At 39.5% G+C, this 14475-nt stretch overlaps 1 protein-coding gene across 3 annotated transcripts in view; it reads left to right on the top strand.

Moving 5' to 3' along the window:
- The window catches only part of inppl1b (inositol polyphosphate phosphatase-like 1b), a 37918-nt gene that overhangs the window by 3990 nt on the left and 19453 nt on the right, over positions 1–14475 (top strand). Inside the window, exons 1-3 of one of the 3 annotated variants that reach the window (XM_030739040.1) lie at positions 11093–11342; positions 11865–12271; positions 13403–13466. In XM_030739040.1, the coding sequence (XP_030594900.1) occupies positions 12135–12271; positions 13403–13466 (201 nt within the window). In that variant the 5' untranslated portion in view covers positions 11093–11342; positions 11865–12134. Of the gene's footprint in view, positions 1–11092; positions 12272–13402; positions 13467–14475 lie in introns of those variants that run through there. The other 2 variants (XM_030739041.1, XM_030739042.1) reach the window with 2 other exon arrangements.

Below are 14475 nucleotides of genomic sequence, written 5' to 3'. Positions count from 1 at the left end.
AATCTGGTGACATTTTAGGCAAGCGCTTTATATAGACAGTCAATATTGCCTCTCAAAGGGATTGGTGACTTGTTCCATTGCATTACAGCACCATGGTATTAACTACCTCTTAGCAACACAGTCTTCAGTGTGTTGCTAAATTTAGACAGTCATGCAGTGTTTGTTGCTAACAGTAACTCCATTACTGCAGATGCTGAGCCAATTACATCAAACTCCAATGATGCAAGGTGCTGTCAGTGCAGCCTTTAACAAAGACTTATTGGTGCACAAAGTTATAGTTAACATCGTTGATTTGAAGTAGTAACACACACACTGTGAACTCAGAACTTCAGGTAGGTACAGGTACATTACCTGTTGGCCTTCTGTCATTTGTGCGTTGTGCCTCCTGTATGACCTTTAACCACTGGTATTTTTAGTAGCTGCTGCTCACTAGCTTAACTCAAAACATTCTGTAAATTTGAATGGATTTCGCCATGAGTTGGAAAGATAGCTGTTATGAACACATAGTCATCCCTTACTCATCAATCATTTGTAATTCATAATGCGCTTTCTTGGGGACTGTATTATTCTTAAAATCAATCAATCTGATGTCTATAATTTACAATAGTAATTTTACATTTTTGTAGAGGCAGTTTAGTTTATTCTCTAGTGGAAGTGCTTTTAATAATTCTGAATGTTTAATCAAAGTCAATTCTTGCCCTTAATTGTCTTATTATACTGCAAACTGTTATGTCTTTTGGCTGTTATATTATTGATTAATGCAAATCTAAAGCTCTTCAGGCATCTTCGTGATCAAAATAGGGTGTCTGATTTAAGATAAAGAAAAGGATAACACTTAATTTCAAAAGTTGAGCTGATGCCAGCATTGGAAAATGAGAGCAAAAGAGAGAACAGATGACTCTTGGAGTGCAGTGTCCTTTCAGTATCCTTCCCAGTCATTGCCTTACATAAGCAGAACATTTGATAGAAAGGGACAGAATAACAGTCGTGACAGAAGCCATTTCCCATTGCACGACAATGGCCTTTCTTAGAATGACATCTGTGGAAGTCTATGACTAAACTAGGAGATTTTACCAGTAATAATCCTGAAATTTTGTGGGTTCAAGAAAGGTTATTAGTGGTCTATTGCAACATTTATTCTGGTGAAGAGTTTATCTGCTTTCACAAGAATCCATCCATTTAAAACCTAAAATAAAAATAGCTCAGCTGATACACTGCTCCAACATCCAACTGGAAAACCACATGTATGGCACACTTTTTAAGTTGTTTTAGCCTTCCTACAGCTGCTGCACATCTGCAAGTCACTTTGCAACCACACTGTAAAAAAAAATCCGTTGAATTTATGGTAAAATACTGGCAACTGTGGTTGCCAGTACTTAACTGTAAACTGTTCTACAGTAAATACTGTAAACAGATTCACGGTAAAGTACCGGCAACCACAGCTGCCAGTATTTTACCGTAACCAGGTTCACGGAAAAGTACCGGCAACCACAGCTGCCAGTATTTTACCGTAACCAGGTTCACGGAAAAGTACCGGCAACCACAGGTGCCAGTATTTTACCATATACAGGTTCACGGTAAAGTACCGGCAACCACAGGTGCCAGTATTTTACCATAAACAGGTTCATGGAAAAGTACCGGCAACCACAGCTGCCAGTATTTTACCGTAAACAGGTTCACAGTAAAGTACCGGCAACCACAGCTGCCAGTATTTTACCGTAAACATGTTAACAGCAAAATACTGCAAACCAGGTCCACGGTAAAATACAGTAAACCAGGTTCACAGTAAAATACCATAAACCAGGTCCACGGCAAAATACCGTAAACCGGGTTCATGGTAAAATACCGTAAATCATGTCCACGGCAAAATACCGTAAACCGGGTTCATGGTAAAATACCCTAAATCAGGTTCATGGTAAAATACCGTAAATCGGGTTCATGGCAAAATACCGAAAGCTGGGTTCATGGTAAAATACTGGCCGCTATGGTTGCCTGTATTTTACTGTATAAAATACGATGACAATTTAAAACCATTTATGATAAACAATTCCAAATACAAATGATATACCTTAAACCTAATTACAGTCGTTGATGAAAAACAGAATACAACTGTGTGATACATAACAGTATTTTATTGTAAAAAATCAACATTACATTCAACAGTGGCAGCTGTTGTTGCCAGAACTTCACCCAGAAAAAAAATACAACACCAGTGGCTAAGATTTTACAACCAACTTGCCCGTGGTTAATTACAAAGAAAATAACATATAAAGCCCATTGCAAACAGAGACATTGTTGAAATATAAATACTTTTTGCATTTAGACATTCTTTGGGAAAAATATGTCACCAGTTCTGCTTGAGTACCCCCGTTAGTCATCAGGTGTTTGCTGTGGAATTGCAGGATCCTCTCTGCAGCCAGAATAACAAAATAAAAGAAAGCAGTAATAATAAGAATGATAATATTATAGTTCCTACACAAATGAATTAAACAAATTTTCAGTTAGATGACATACATACCCTGAATGTAAAATATACACCTTGTCTTTGTGTACATATTAAGTGTCTTTAATGCAAAAGTCACGAAGGTCCTCCTAGAGAAAGAATGCAGTAAATGTCTGCATTAATATTAATTTCCAAAGCCAACCTGCAACTGTTCAGTGAAACTGCAAAAAAATACTGCAACTTCAGTAATGTGGACATGTGATGCTGATCAGAAAAAACAGTTATGAGTTAGCAATTAGCATAATTACTGAGGTGAACATTTGTCAGACATAAAAAAGAATCCAAAAACAAACAAAAAGAAACACCATCAAAAAGAAAACAAGACAAAAAAACAAATTATGGACAGTACCTGATAATGCTGATGTTGAGTCAAACTGCTGCCATTGCACATCCCTGTGAAGCTGGCAGCACTTCATTCTCCACTGCACTGTGCTGAGGAGAAGGATACATTATTTTGTTGTGTTTAAAAATTGTATAAATAGACATTAGAGAAATCACTGCCATAAATGTTTATTACAAATAAAGCAGTAAGAAGGACCGTACAGACGTGGTTCTTATAAACAGATGCAGTGCCCCCACCACAGCCTGTGGAACTGTAGTAGGTGGACAAAGCTGCACCAGTAGGCAGCAATCCTTTGGTCCCACCTAAGTCTCCATTAAGGAATAAAATAACAATATTTTGATAGGTGATCGAAAATTTGTCAAATATTGCAAAGGCCCAGGACAACCGGACCCAAAGGGCTGATGCTGGCAAGATGTTAATCATATCAGGTCCTGGATTTCTGCAGTTCTGAACATCAACAAATACAGAAATTGAACATGAAATGGCTACACAGTGCTTACAAAAGCTAATTCATCTAAAGCATTCTGTTGATAAATCAACACACACTGAACTGTGCAACCACTTACCTCTGTTTATCCTTGACAAGACTGGTTTCTGATCAGACAGGTAAACTGGTAGGACAGCAAAGTGGTTGATAAAGTCCATCTGAACCACTGGCAGGTCAGAAGAGAGGACTGACAGGACCAACATCCTCCTAAGTTAGAGAGATATCAACACTGTCACTCTGCTCACTGCACATGTAGCAAATTACATTCTAATACATTTCACACTCAAATCCATAAACAGTTGGGCCGCTCCTGGTACTACATGCACCACGTCACGCTGGCCAAGGTTCGATTCCAGTTTGGGCCTTTTGCTGCAGATCATCCCCTCTCTCTGCTGTGTTTCCCGTCTGTCTACTGCCACTGTTCAATAAAGTAGGCATGCCACAAAAATACAAATAAAATAAAAGACAGAAAGCATAAATAAAGAAATGATAAAAATAAAATAAAATAATTTAAAAATCTTTAACTATCACCATTTAAAAGTGTTAACAGCTGTCTTAGAGACAAACATTAACAGGAGCAGATACACTATGTCGGGGTGGCCAACTCCAGGCCTCGAGAGCCAGTGTCCTGCAGGTTTTAGATGTGTCCCTGATCCAACACTCCTGAATCAAATAGGACTCTGGAGAACTTGACTGCATACTGAGGAGGTAATTCAGCCATTCGATTCAGGTGTGTTGGATCAGGGACACATCTAAAACCTGCAGGACACCGGCTCTCGAGGCCTGGAGTTGGCCACCCCTACACTATCTCCTGGAGTTAAAATGAGATTTGGCAGATTGGGTAAACCTAATATCTGGTGTAGCAGCGATGCAGCATGGGAAGAATTTTACACACTGATCAGCTGACATCTGCTGCTTCACTTTGGTTTACTGCTCTTTGTGGATATAACTGAATTCAACAAGGTGTAAGCAGACAGATCAGCTCAAACACTCAGGCATTAAGTACCAGTCCAGTCCTTAAATTTAAACTGATGCCTGCTAACATTGGCCATGAACACCACAGCCTGCTCTGCACTAGTCCAACACACTGCATCACCGTACATGTCACCACAATACTTCAAATTAACTACTTTAGCCTGCACTAAACTGCGTAGTATTTTCATGTAACCTTTGAATATTAATTATTACATTTTACCTCACAGACACACTGTGGTCCAAACTGCACAGTTTGTCGAGCAGTTTGAAACATTTCAAATCACCTGCCAATTACAAACACTCTGTTTATGCTGCTCACCTTCTATAATGCTAGCGGAGCTCTAGTTACAGAGCTGATATCTCCATGATGCCAGCTTTTCCACTAGTACCTACTCAGCTCAGCTAGACTCAGCTTGGCTTAGTTTTTAGGGTATTCCATTAGGCACTAGCAGAGACGTATATCTATGGGCGCTAGTACCTTGTTCTTGTGGTTTTAATGGCAGTGGGCAAACCAGCTTATAGGTGCATTACCGCCACCCACTGGACTGGAGTGTGGACCAGGAGGTGCTACCACATACTTTTTTAGTACCTACTCAGCCGCGGTTCCAGGTGCTCCAAGTTGATTGAAAATGTAGAAAATATGGCATCAACAGGCTGCATGACACTGATTGGCCAGGCAGTGATGTCACTAGATGAGCCATGCAAGCGACTCCTTCACAAGAATCAAACCTGCCATTTTTGAAACCCACCAGCATGCTGATGGTTTTGTGCTCAGTGCCTGATGACAGAATCCATGGAAAAGAGACAAAATTGACCTCTGTACAGTATTAAGTATCAAACTGCCTTTCAGATTGATTACTCATTAACTGAAGATGCTCTGGTCCACTTTAACCCTGATTATAACTCCGGTAAAAATTAGCCTTAAATTTCTCCTTATCTACAACATGTCAGCGAATGCACCTAAATAAACAGTTCATTTTGATTAAGTTTGCCATGAGGAACACAACATTTCAATGTCTTAAACGACTTCACCCAAAATTACAGCTGAACATTTCTTTAGTTGATATTGGTTCAAGTTAACTCTGGCTTTACCTCCACAATGCTGGCTCAGGTCTTCACTGCTGCTAATAGTATCAATACTGTTAAGGTAACTTACCTTACCGTGGTGACATAACTAGTTGTTGCAAGGTTGACACAAAACTGGAGTAAACCCTGGGGCAGGATGATGTACCATCGTGTAGTAATGTCGTTTATCCCACAGAGAGGGCAGAAAAGGCACTAACCTCTGAGTGTAACTGCTCAGTCATGGCTCAGTCTGAAGCTGCTGATTGGATTTTGTCTGTGACACATGCATGTATCTCTCTCAGTCTCATTTTATATCAGCAGGTTACTCTGCAATAAGCTGAATATTTTGGGACCACTCACGAGGTGCATGAAAAGAAAATCTGTATGATGAAATCTAAATCCAGTTATTCAGTTTACAGTTCAGACGCAGTTGATACACACAGAATAATAAAACAATACAATGTTTTGCATTTCCTTTTCTGAAAAAACAAACAAACAAAAAACTGAAACTATTATTTGAAATAGTTCCTGATTAAATTTCAGTCAACCTGGGAAATACATTTAAATGTACAATTCAGCAATATGTATAATTCAGACAGAAATTATTTTTATGGTATGAGTGTGACATTTTTAAAGTAATTTTACAGAAAAGAAAGATTTTCACAGTAAAAATGTGTGATTTCAACATATTTTGACACTTATATCTTGGTTCTTGATTTATGGTGATTCAATGTTTCTGTGACGGAGATACACCCTTTTCAGTTTTACGGTCTATTACTGTTGCCATTTGGCTGTTTTCCACTGTATTTTTTACAGACTTTTTTGCAGTGTAGGAAAAAAGATCTTCACAGTGAAAATGTGTGATTTCAACATATTATGACAGTAAAAATTACAGTTATGTATTGTTTTTTGATTTACGGTAATCCCTTGTTTCTGCTACAGAAATACACCCTTTTTGATTTTCCGGTCTATTACTGTTGCCATTTCACAGTTTTCCACTGTAATTTTTACGTACTTTTTTACAGTGCAACCTCCACCCCAGCTCCTGTGTCTGATTTTGTCAATATTGTGTCTATTGTCATTGATACCACTGGGCTGGGTTGCTGTTGTTCTCCCACCTCTGGCTTTACACATAAGCATATGGAAAGGCCATATGCTTATGTGAGGTGTGCCTTCCTCAAATTACTGAATATGAAAATAACGATCTACTATCAGTTCAATTTAATTTATATAGCACCAAATCACAACAATCACCTCAAGGTGAAAAGACCCTACAATAATACAGAAAGAACCCAACAAAGGGCAGGGAGACAGGACAAAAAATATGCTGTGGAAGAGACTGAGATTAATAATAACTCAAAATTAAATGCAAAGTGATTTATAAACACACAGAAAGTGAAAAGAAGTGAGTGAAGAAGAAATACTCAGTGCATCAAGGAAGCTTGATCAAAAAGCAAAGTTTTAAGCCTAATCTTAAAAATAGAGAGGGTGTCTGTCTCCTGAATCCAAACTGGTAGCTGGTTCCATAGAAGAGGGGTCTGAAAGCTGAAGGCTCTGCCTCCCATTCTACTTTTAAAACCCTAGGAACCACAAGTATGCCAGCAGTCTGAGAGTGAAGTCCTCTATTGGGATGATATGGGCACTGAAAAACATATCCTAACAAAAAATAACTCCAAGATTCCTCACAGTGTTTCTGGAGGCCAAGGTGATCTCATCCACACCATGTTTCAGAGATTTTTAGGGATGAGTACAATAACTTCAGTTTTATCTGAATTCACAATCAGGGAATTAGAGGTCATTCAGGCCTTTATGTCTTTAAGACATTCCTGCAGTTTAACTAATTGATGTGCGTCATCTGGCTTTGTGGATAGATAAAGCTGGGTATAATCTGCATAACAATTAAAATGTATGCTATGCTTTCTAATAATACTGCCTAAGGGAAGTATGTATATTGTAAATAGAATTGAGCCTAGCACAGAACCCTGTGGATCTCCATAATAAACCTTAGTGTGTGAAGAAGACTCTCGATTTATTTAAACAAACTGGAGTCTGTTAGATAGATATGATTCAAAAAACTGTAGCACAGTACCTTTAATACCTACAGCATGCTTTAATCCATTCTTCCAGAAGTTATCTGCTTTAAGCTGTGCGTTATACCCGTGTGAGTTATACCCAAGAGTCAAGCACTAATGATTTGAGGCTTTCTTTTTCAGAGGGGCCATGATATCCAAAAAACTACTGATGAAATAACTGACCTCGGTGGGAGTAGAGTTTAGATACATGCTCTGCACTGTGTTGGCACATGGCACTGAGGAAGATAATAGTGGAGGAATTATATCGCTAAACTTAGTTACAGCACTTTCAGAAAGACTTCTACTGTAATGATATTTATTCCCCACAGCTGTGTAATAGATTATTGTAAATTTAAACATTATTAAGAAGTGATCAGACAAGAGAGGGTTTTTGGTTACAGTTTACAGTTAAATGTTCAGTTTCTATGCCATATCTCAGGACAAGATCCAGAGTGGAATTAAAGTGGTGGGTGGGCTCATTTACATTTGAGAGAAGCCAGTTGAGTCTAATAATAGATTAAATGCAGTGTGGAAGCTGTCATTTTCAGCATCTACATGGATGTTAAAATCAACCACAATAATTATTTTATCTGAACTGAGCACCAACAGATAAAAAGTCTGAATAATCAGATAGAAACTCTGAGTAAGGCCAGGTGGATGATAGATAACAAATAAAACAGATTTTTGAATTTTCTAGTTAGGGTGGACAAGGCTAAGAGTCAGGTTTTCAAATTAATTAAAACTCTGTCTGGGTCTTTGGTTAATTAACAAGCTGGAGTCGAAGATAGCTGCTACTCCTCCTCCTCGACCTGTACTTCAAACATTCTGACAGTTATTGTGACTCGGGGGTTGATTCATTTAAACTAACATATTCATCCTGCTGTAACCAGATTTCTGTAAGGCAGAATAAGTCAATATGTTGATCAATTATTAAATCATTTACTAACAGGGACTTAGAAATGAGAGACCTAATGTTTAATAAGCCACATTTAACTGTTTTACTCTTTGGTGCAGTTGAAAGTTGTACATTTTTATGCTTACATTGTTTTTTTGCTGGTTTTTGGTTTGTTTTTTGGTGGTCTGGGAGCAGACACAATGTCTATGGAAATGGGATTTTTGGAGGATGACAGGAGGAGAGAAGCTGCAGAGAGGAGTGTAAGACTGCAACGCTGCTTCCTGGTCTCAACCTGTGGATGCTGTCTCTCCTAACAAGACCAGGTTTTACCCAGAAGTTTTTCCAATTATCTATAAAGCCCAGATCATTTTTTGGACACCAGAGTGTGCTTTGAATGAAGCACGTCAAGATTACACTATGAAATAAGTCGTTATCTAGAGATTTATAATTAATCAAAAAAAAAAAAAAAAACACCACAAGAAGTGATATAATACCGCAGTGAGAGCCAACACCAAATGAGAGCACCACCAAGTTCTTCCAAGTTTTTTTCTGCTTACCTAGTGACGTGAGTCTCTTGAGTGGTGGGTACAGCTTGGTCTGCACTGAAGCATCTGAACAACAACTGAAATGTTAAGAAATTTTATGTAAATGTTTACTATTTCAAGAAAATGAATCTTACAGTCAGCAGTGATTCTGTGTCCCAAGAACATGAATCTAATCTGTGATTTTCTGAGTTTTCAACTAGCACCACAATGTGGTTGACATTTGTGGTTTTAGTCAATCCTTGCTACAAATATATTCATTATCTTCAAAGAATTTACCATATGACTTTGGTGACCACCTGCAGGTCAGGGGTTTTACTATTGAAATATCTACATTATCTTTTGAGTGGCTATGGTTCAGAAGGTTGAATGAGTCATCTACGAGTTGGAAGCTCAGTGGTTTGATCCACTGGCTCCTTAAGTCTGCATGTTGAGGTGTTCTTGGGCAGCATACTGAACCTCAAATTGCTCCTGATGCATCCATTGGTGTTAGACAGTGTTTGGAAAAAGAAAAAAGCACTATATGAATGTGGCACTTTTAATAAAAAGTACTTTCAGTGGTCAGTCAGAAAAGTGCTGCATAAGTACCAGTCCATTTTTCTTATTTGTGGGTTTGACATAAAGTAATGAAGAGATTGCATCAGGGTTAATGATTCTTGCTCTACCTATCCAGGGGCCTTTCTTCTAGCACAGTGGTTCTTAAAGTGTGGGCTGCAAAGGTACTGCAGGGAGGCCACAGTAATAGCAGAAATTCAGTTTGAAATTACTAACAAGTATGCATAGTTACATATTTATATAGATGTATTTATTTAAATAAAAGCAAATTAAAACTCGTAATAGGAGGTGGTTAGTTTGGAAAATTGCTCGTTACTCTGACCTAAATTTACTGCTCTTGTATCAGTTGTTGTGTCCCAGTGGCAAGTGGGTCACATATTGGCATTAGCACTTTACATATGACTGGGTAGCATTAGCAATTTATAGCCAACATACTGTGTTATGTTTTTTTTAATTAATTTTTCAAGGAAACATCACTTTCTTTTGATGAGAGTAAAGACAGGCTTCTAGCCAGGAAAATTTCACAGTCTGGCGCTATCGGACAACTGGGGGAGAGGGGGGCCCGTGGGATTTTCTGGTTTTTAAGTGGGCTGCAGCACTCTTGACTTTGGGAACCACTGTTCTAGCACAACCAGAAGGTTTACATTTGTGGTTCTGAATAAAATGTTTTAACATTTATTGGACAGATTACCCTTAATTTTACCATTACCATTTTGTTCCCTTCTGGATGATTTGTAATCACCTTAAATGTTCATCATCAGATGAACCATCAAATCAGATATTTAAAATACTAGCAAAACCAATAAAGACATTCCAGTCTCAGTTATGTAATTATCAATCATAATTGGCCAAACTAAGATCATCACAAATAAATTATCCCTCCTAAACATTAGCTGCTGATTTAGCATGTTTTCATTGTTGCTGTGAGCATGCTAGTTAGCATTTAGTGCGTCAGCTTGGCAAGGATTTTTTTTATTGTTCAATAATCTGCTGTGTAAAGCACATGGTCATTCTAAAAAGAACTGATATAGATTGAGGGTTAAGCAGATGCATCATCAGATTGGGATGTACTTGTGTCTATTTGTTTTATGGGATCTGTGGTTGGTGGTCGGCACATTTCTGCTGAGTAGCGAGAGGCTGAACAGTAACAGCTTCCCACAGAGTTATTCGCTCCAGCTAATGGAGTGGGAGGAACGTAGGAGGGCTGAATAGCGAGTGATGTTTTAGGAGGGCAAAAATAAGAATGTTAGGGATGATCATAACCATATGGATATAGCGTTTTACTGAGAGGGAAGGAGTGCGCAAGAAAGGAAGGGAAGTGAGGGTTACAGCAAGAAAGTGGGTGGGCTGACAGAAAGAAGGGGTGAAGTAAAAATGTGCTGGCCACAATGTAAAATGTCTGAAGATAGGGATATTGGAAAATGAGGTAGATACTGAAGTTGAGCTAAACAGCCCACCAGTGAGTGGAGAGCTGTGTTTTCTGTTTGGAATTTCAAGAAAGACAAAAGGCACGGGAAGGAAGGGGGAAATAGAAGGGAGGAAATAAAGAAAAGGAAGCAGTATTCTGTTTCACACTCCAGTGGTGAAGTTGAGGCCCTCGCAAGAATTCTCCTGGCTATGTCCGCCATCTGGAATGTCGAGTCACTTCCTCTGTCTGCCCTGTGCTCTTATGGGGTTGTCCTCTGCCTCTTTGCTCCCTCCCTCTGCTCTGACAGTACTCTGAAGAACTGCTGGAGACCACGCCAGAGCAGACGGGATCTCTTCTGACAAGACACACAGCAGCACACTCCTCCAGCATGAAAGTAACACTCCCAGAGTAGCCTGCTTCCAGCCAGACAAACTCCAAATGGAATCTGAGCTTGGAAGAAGAAATGGCAACTGCAGTGATCAGCTGAATTTTTGGAGGTTGTTCCTATTCCCTTATATGGCAACAGAGCTGGGAAATCATTTGAATTAGTCTGGTTTCTGTTGCATGCCTGTCTGGTTTTAGTGCTGACTTGAGTTCCATCTGGTATGTTTCTGTCTCTGCTGTGTGCGTGTGTGCCTGTGAGTGTGTAAGTGCTATGTGTGCGGCTTGATTTGTTTATTTTGCCATTCTTGGTTCTTCTTTTCCTGTTGTTTGCATGTGGGGCTTTTGTTTTGGGACAAGAGGAGGGCTTGTGTTTGTGGTTAAGCTACAGGCTCCGTCATTGCCTGAGGGCTGGCTGCTTCATTCAGACTCTGCACCTCTCGTCGTTTTTCCTCTCGCTCTGTTGTGATGGTCTGTGTTTGTTGGAGCAACACACCCACCTAGGTGCAGCAACTTGCGACCAAAAACTGAAACTGGGTCTCTCTACACAAGGATATTACCAGATAGGTGGACTGAAGGCTGTTGCTGGAGTGGACTAACCTTGCACTCAGCTGGATATTTCTTCTTTCTGCCCGCAGTTCAACAGGATATGTTGCCCAGAAGGAAACAACAGGAACCCAGGAAGTGCTAACTGATAGAAATTTCTTTTTGACACTTTGGTCATGAAGAAGAGGATCATGGGAAAGGCTGAAACACTAAAGTAGATCGCTCAACACACTCTGTGGCCAATGGCATAAGTGACAGAGCTCCAGTGCGGTGCCATCAAAGTCTCAGTAAACTTGCATTAAACTTATGTCATCACCTCATGTGGATTATTTTTATGATCATTGCTCTCAACATTGATTGCCATGGCTACGGCAGCATGGTATCACCGTGACATCAGCCGTGTGCATGCAGAGGACTTGTTGGCACGGGCAGGGAGGGATGGCAGCTACCTAGTGAGAGACAGTGAGTCTGTGCCAGGAGCCTATGCATTATGCCTGCTGTGAGTACACACATGAACACATACACTTTCACCTACTTAGAAAACGGGCACTTTGTCTTGCCAATCCCAATCAAACACATTTGTTTTATGGTGTATACTTTTTAGATGGTTTAATAAATGTGAAGCTGTTGTTAGTAATGCTCCATCTGTGAGAACTTAAAAGGGAAAATGCAAGACTACGTGGCCTTCTGTACTGATATTGCAAAACATATTGGAAGAAAGTCTAATTTTATGAGTTTCATATCACTGAAAATATCAAATTAATAATATATTGTTCTGCTTTTACACAAAACCATAAATAAGTACTCCTACTCTTGTAAGACATTTAGATTTTGGACTATAGACGTGGCAAATATTCAAAATGTATTTCTACAGAATGTCCTCATTTGTAAATATATTCAGCAGCTTCTCTCATCCTGTCATATCCATCACTTTCACCATCATCTGCCAGAAGGCAGTGAAGAAACATCTGTGGCTAAAAGGGGTGCCTACATGCTGGGCAGACTTCACAAATACACACTCTCCAGACTAGTCATATGGTACCGTCCAAGTAAAGTCCATCTCAGCCAGTCTAACCCTAGCTTATTACTCCCTGTTTCCCCACTTACCCCTCTTTCTTCCCTGGGGCCCCTGAAAGTGGGCAGGAGCTCCAGCGACCGCACTACGCTGACTGCTCATCAGCCAAAGCCAGATACATTCCTGAAAGCTGAGCCTGGCTGGTCACAGTGCTCCCACTTTCCCTTCATTCTTTTCTCAGTATCTCATTCAGTCTTTAAGTTTCTAAAATTTCCCCACTACTTTTTGTGTTTGTACCGAATCTTTCCTCTGTCGCTTTGCTCATGTAATATACTGTAGCACGACAGTTTAAACCGCTGTTCATCTTTATATGCTGTCTGACTGTGTTCTGTGAAGTGATGGATGGAGATGATGATTGAAGGGCCTTTGACACATTGTTTAACTTACAGTCCACATCGTCAGTGATTTGTAAAACAACTGGTGTGTTACTGAGAAAGTTAGTGTCTTTTACTACAGCTACACATGTGGTCCTTATATAAATTATTAGACTTAACCTTTGAATGCTTTGTAGTAATCTGCAATACCAATAACAACTGTCATTTTTGGTTTCTGAAGGTTCCAACGTCATGTTCACACTTATCGTATTCTTCCTGATGCAGATGGTCTCCTAGCAGTTCAGGTGAGTGTTCACTGTCACATGACCCTGGATGCTCTTTCTAGGAAAAGGACCAAAGTAAAAATACCACACCAAATGTGTCTGAAACCTTGTCACAAACTGTGCACACAGGGGTGAAGAGAGCTCAAGTTAGAATGATCAAACAGCGGTTTGTAATTGTCTGTTGTAAGAACAGGAACATGTTTGTGTTTCCTCTCTGTACAGACTCTCTTACAACTGCAGTAACTTTGTTGTTTGAATGGCATCTCTGCCATGTGGCTGCATGCTTGCAGCATGAGCTCAGCAGCACAGAGGAGAAATTGTTTTAATGTCTCAGAGATTCCTACTCAACCCACACACTAAGTCATTGACCAATGGGTGTGCTTATTTGTCATGTGTATATATGGGGCTGTTTCTATTAAGCGTAATGATTCTGTTGGATGTGGCAGAGTTTAAGCCAGCGATGGTATGTGTCTGTTTTTGATGCTTTGTGCAGCAGTTAGCAAATGACCTGATTATTAGATTATAAAAAACACACACAAGCATAAAGATTGCAACCACAAAAGCACACACTCAGTGGGTGAGAGAAAGCGAGAGAGTGAGAGGAATAAACGTTTTTGGGGCCTAAACCACAAATCATCTTTGACCTTTTTTTTTATTTTTAACAATGTCTGCTTATTAAAGTTCAATAACAAGTTTAATAATGATTGTCTGGCAGTTTGTTTGTTTTTTTTTTTGTAGGGCAGTTGACTTGGAAAAATCCTCCGCTTTCCAATAAAGACCTAAAACTCTGTTGCTATTTCAGCTGTTTTTCCACTGCCATGAGTATAAACCTTCAGTATGTATTTTCCCCTCACTGGGTTTGCGCCACTAACTCACTAGTCGCGCGCTTGCCTTTTTGTTTTTCCAAGAGGGCCATGGAGATATTTTGGGGCCAATTTTGTCTTTCACTGTCTTCTATTCCTTTTCATTTCTTTTTAATTGCTTTTCAAGAGACCCTTGTGGTATAAAAATACTATTTGAAGAGTTCCTG

Source organism: Archocentrus centrarchus, chromosome 10 (assembly GCF_007364275.1).
Source record: "Archocentrus centrarchus isolate MPI-CPG fArcCen1 chromosome 10, fArcCen1, whole genome shotgun sequence".
In the NCBI taxonomy this organism is placed as follows: domain Eukaryota; kingdom Metazoa; phylum Chordata; class Actinopteri; order Cichliformes; family Cichlidae; genus Archocentrus; species Archocentrus centrarchus.
Note: the sequence above shows the minus strand (reverse complement) of the source record. Positions and strands in the feature narration are given on the sequence as shown.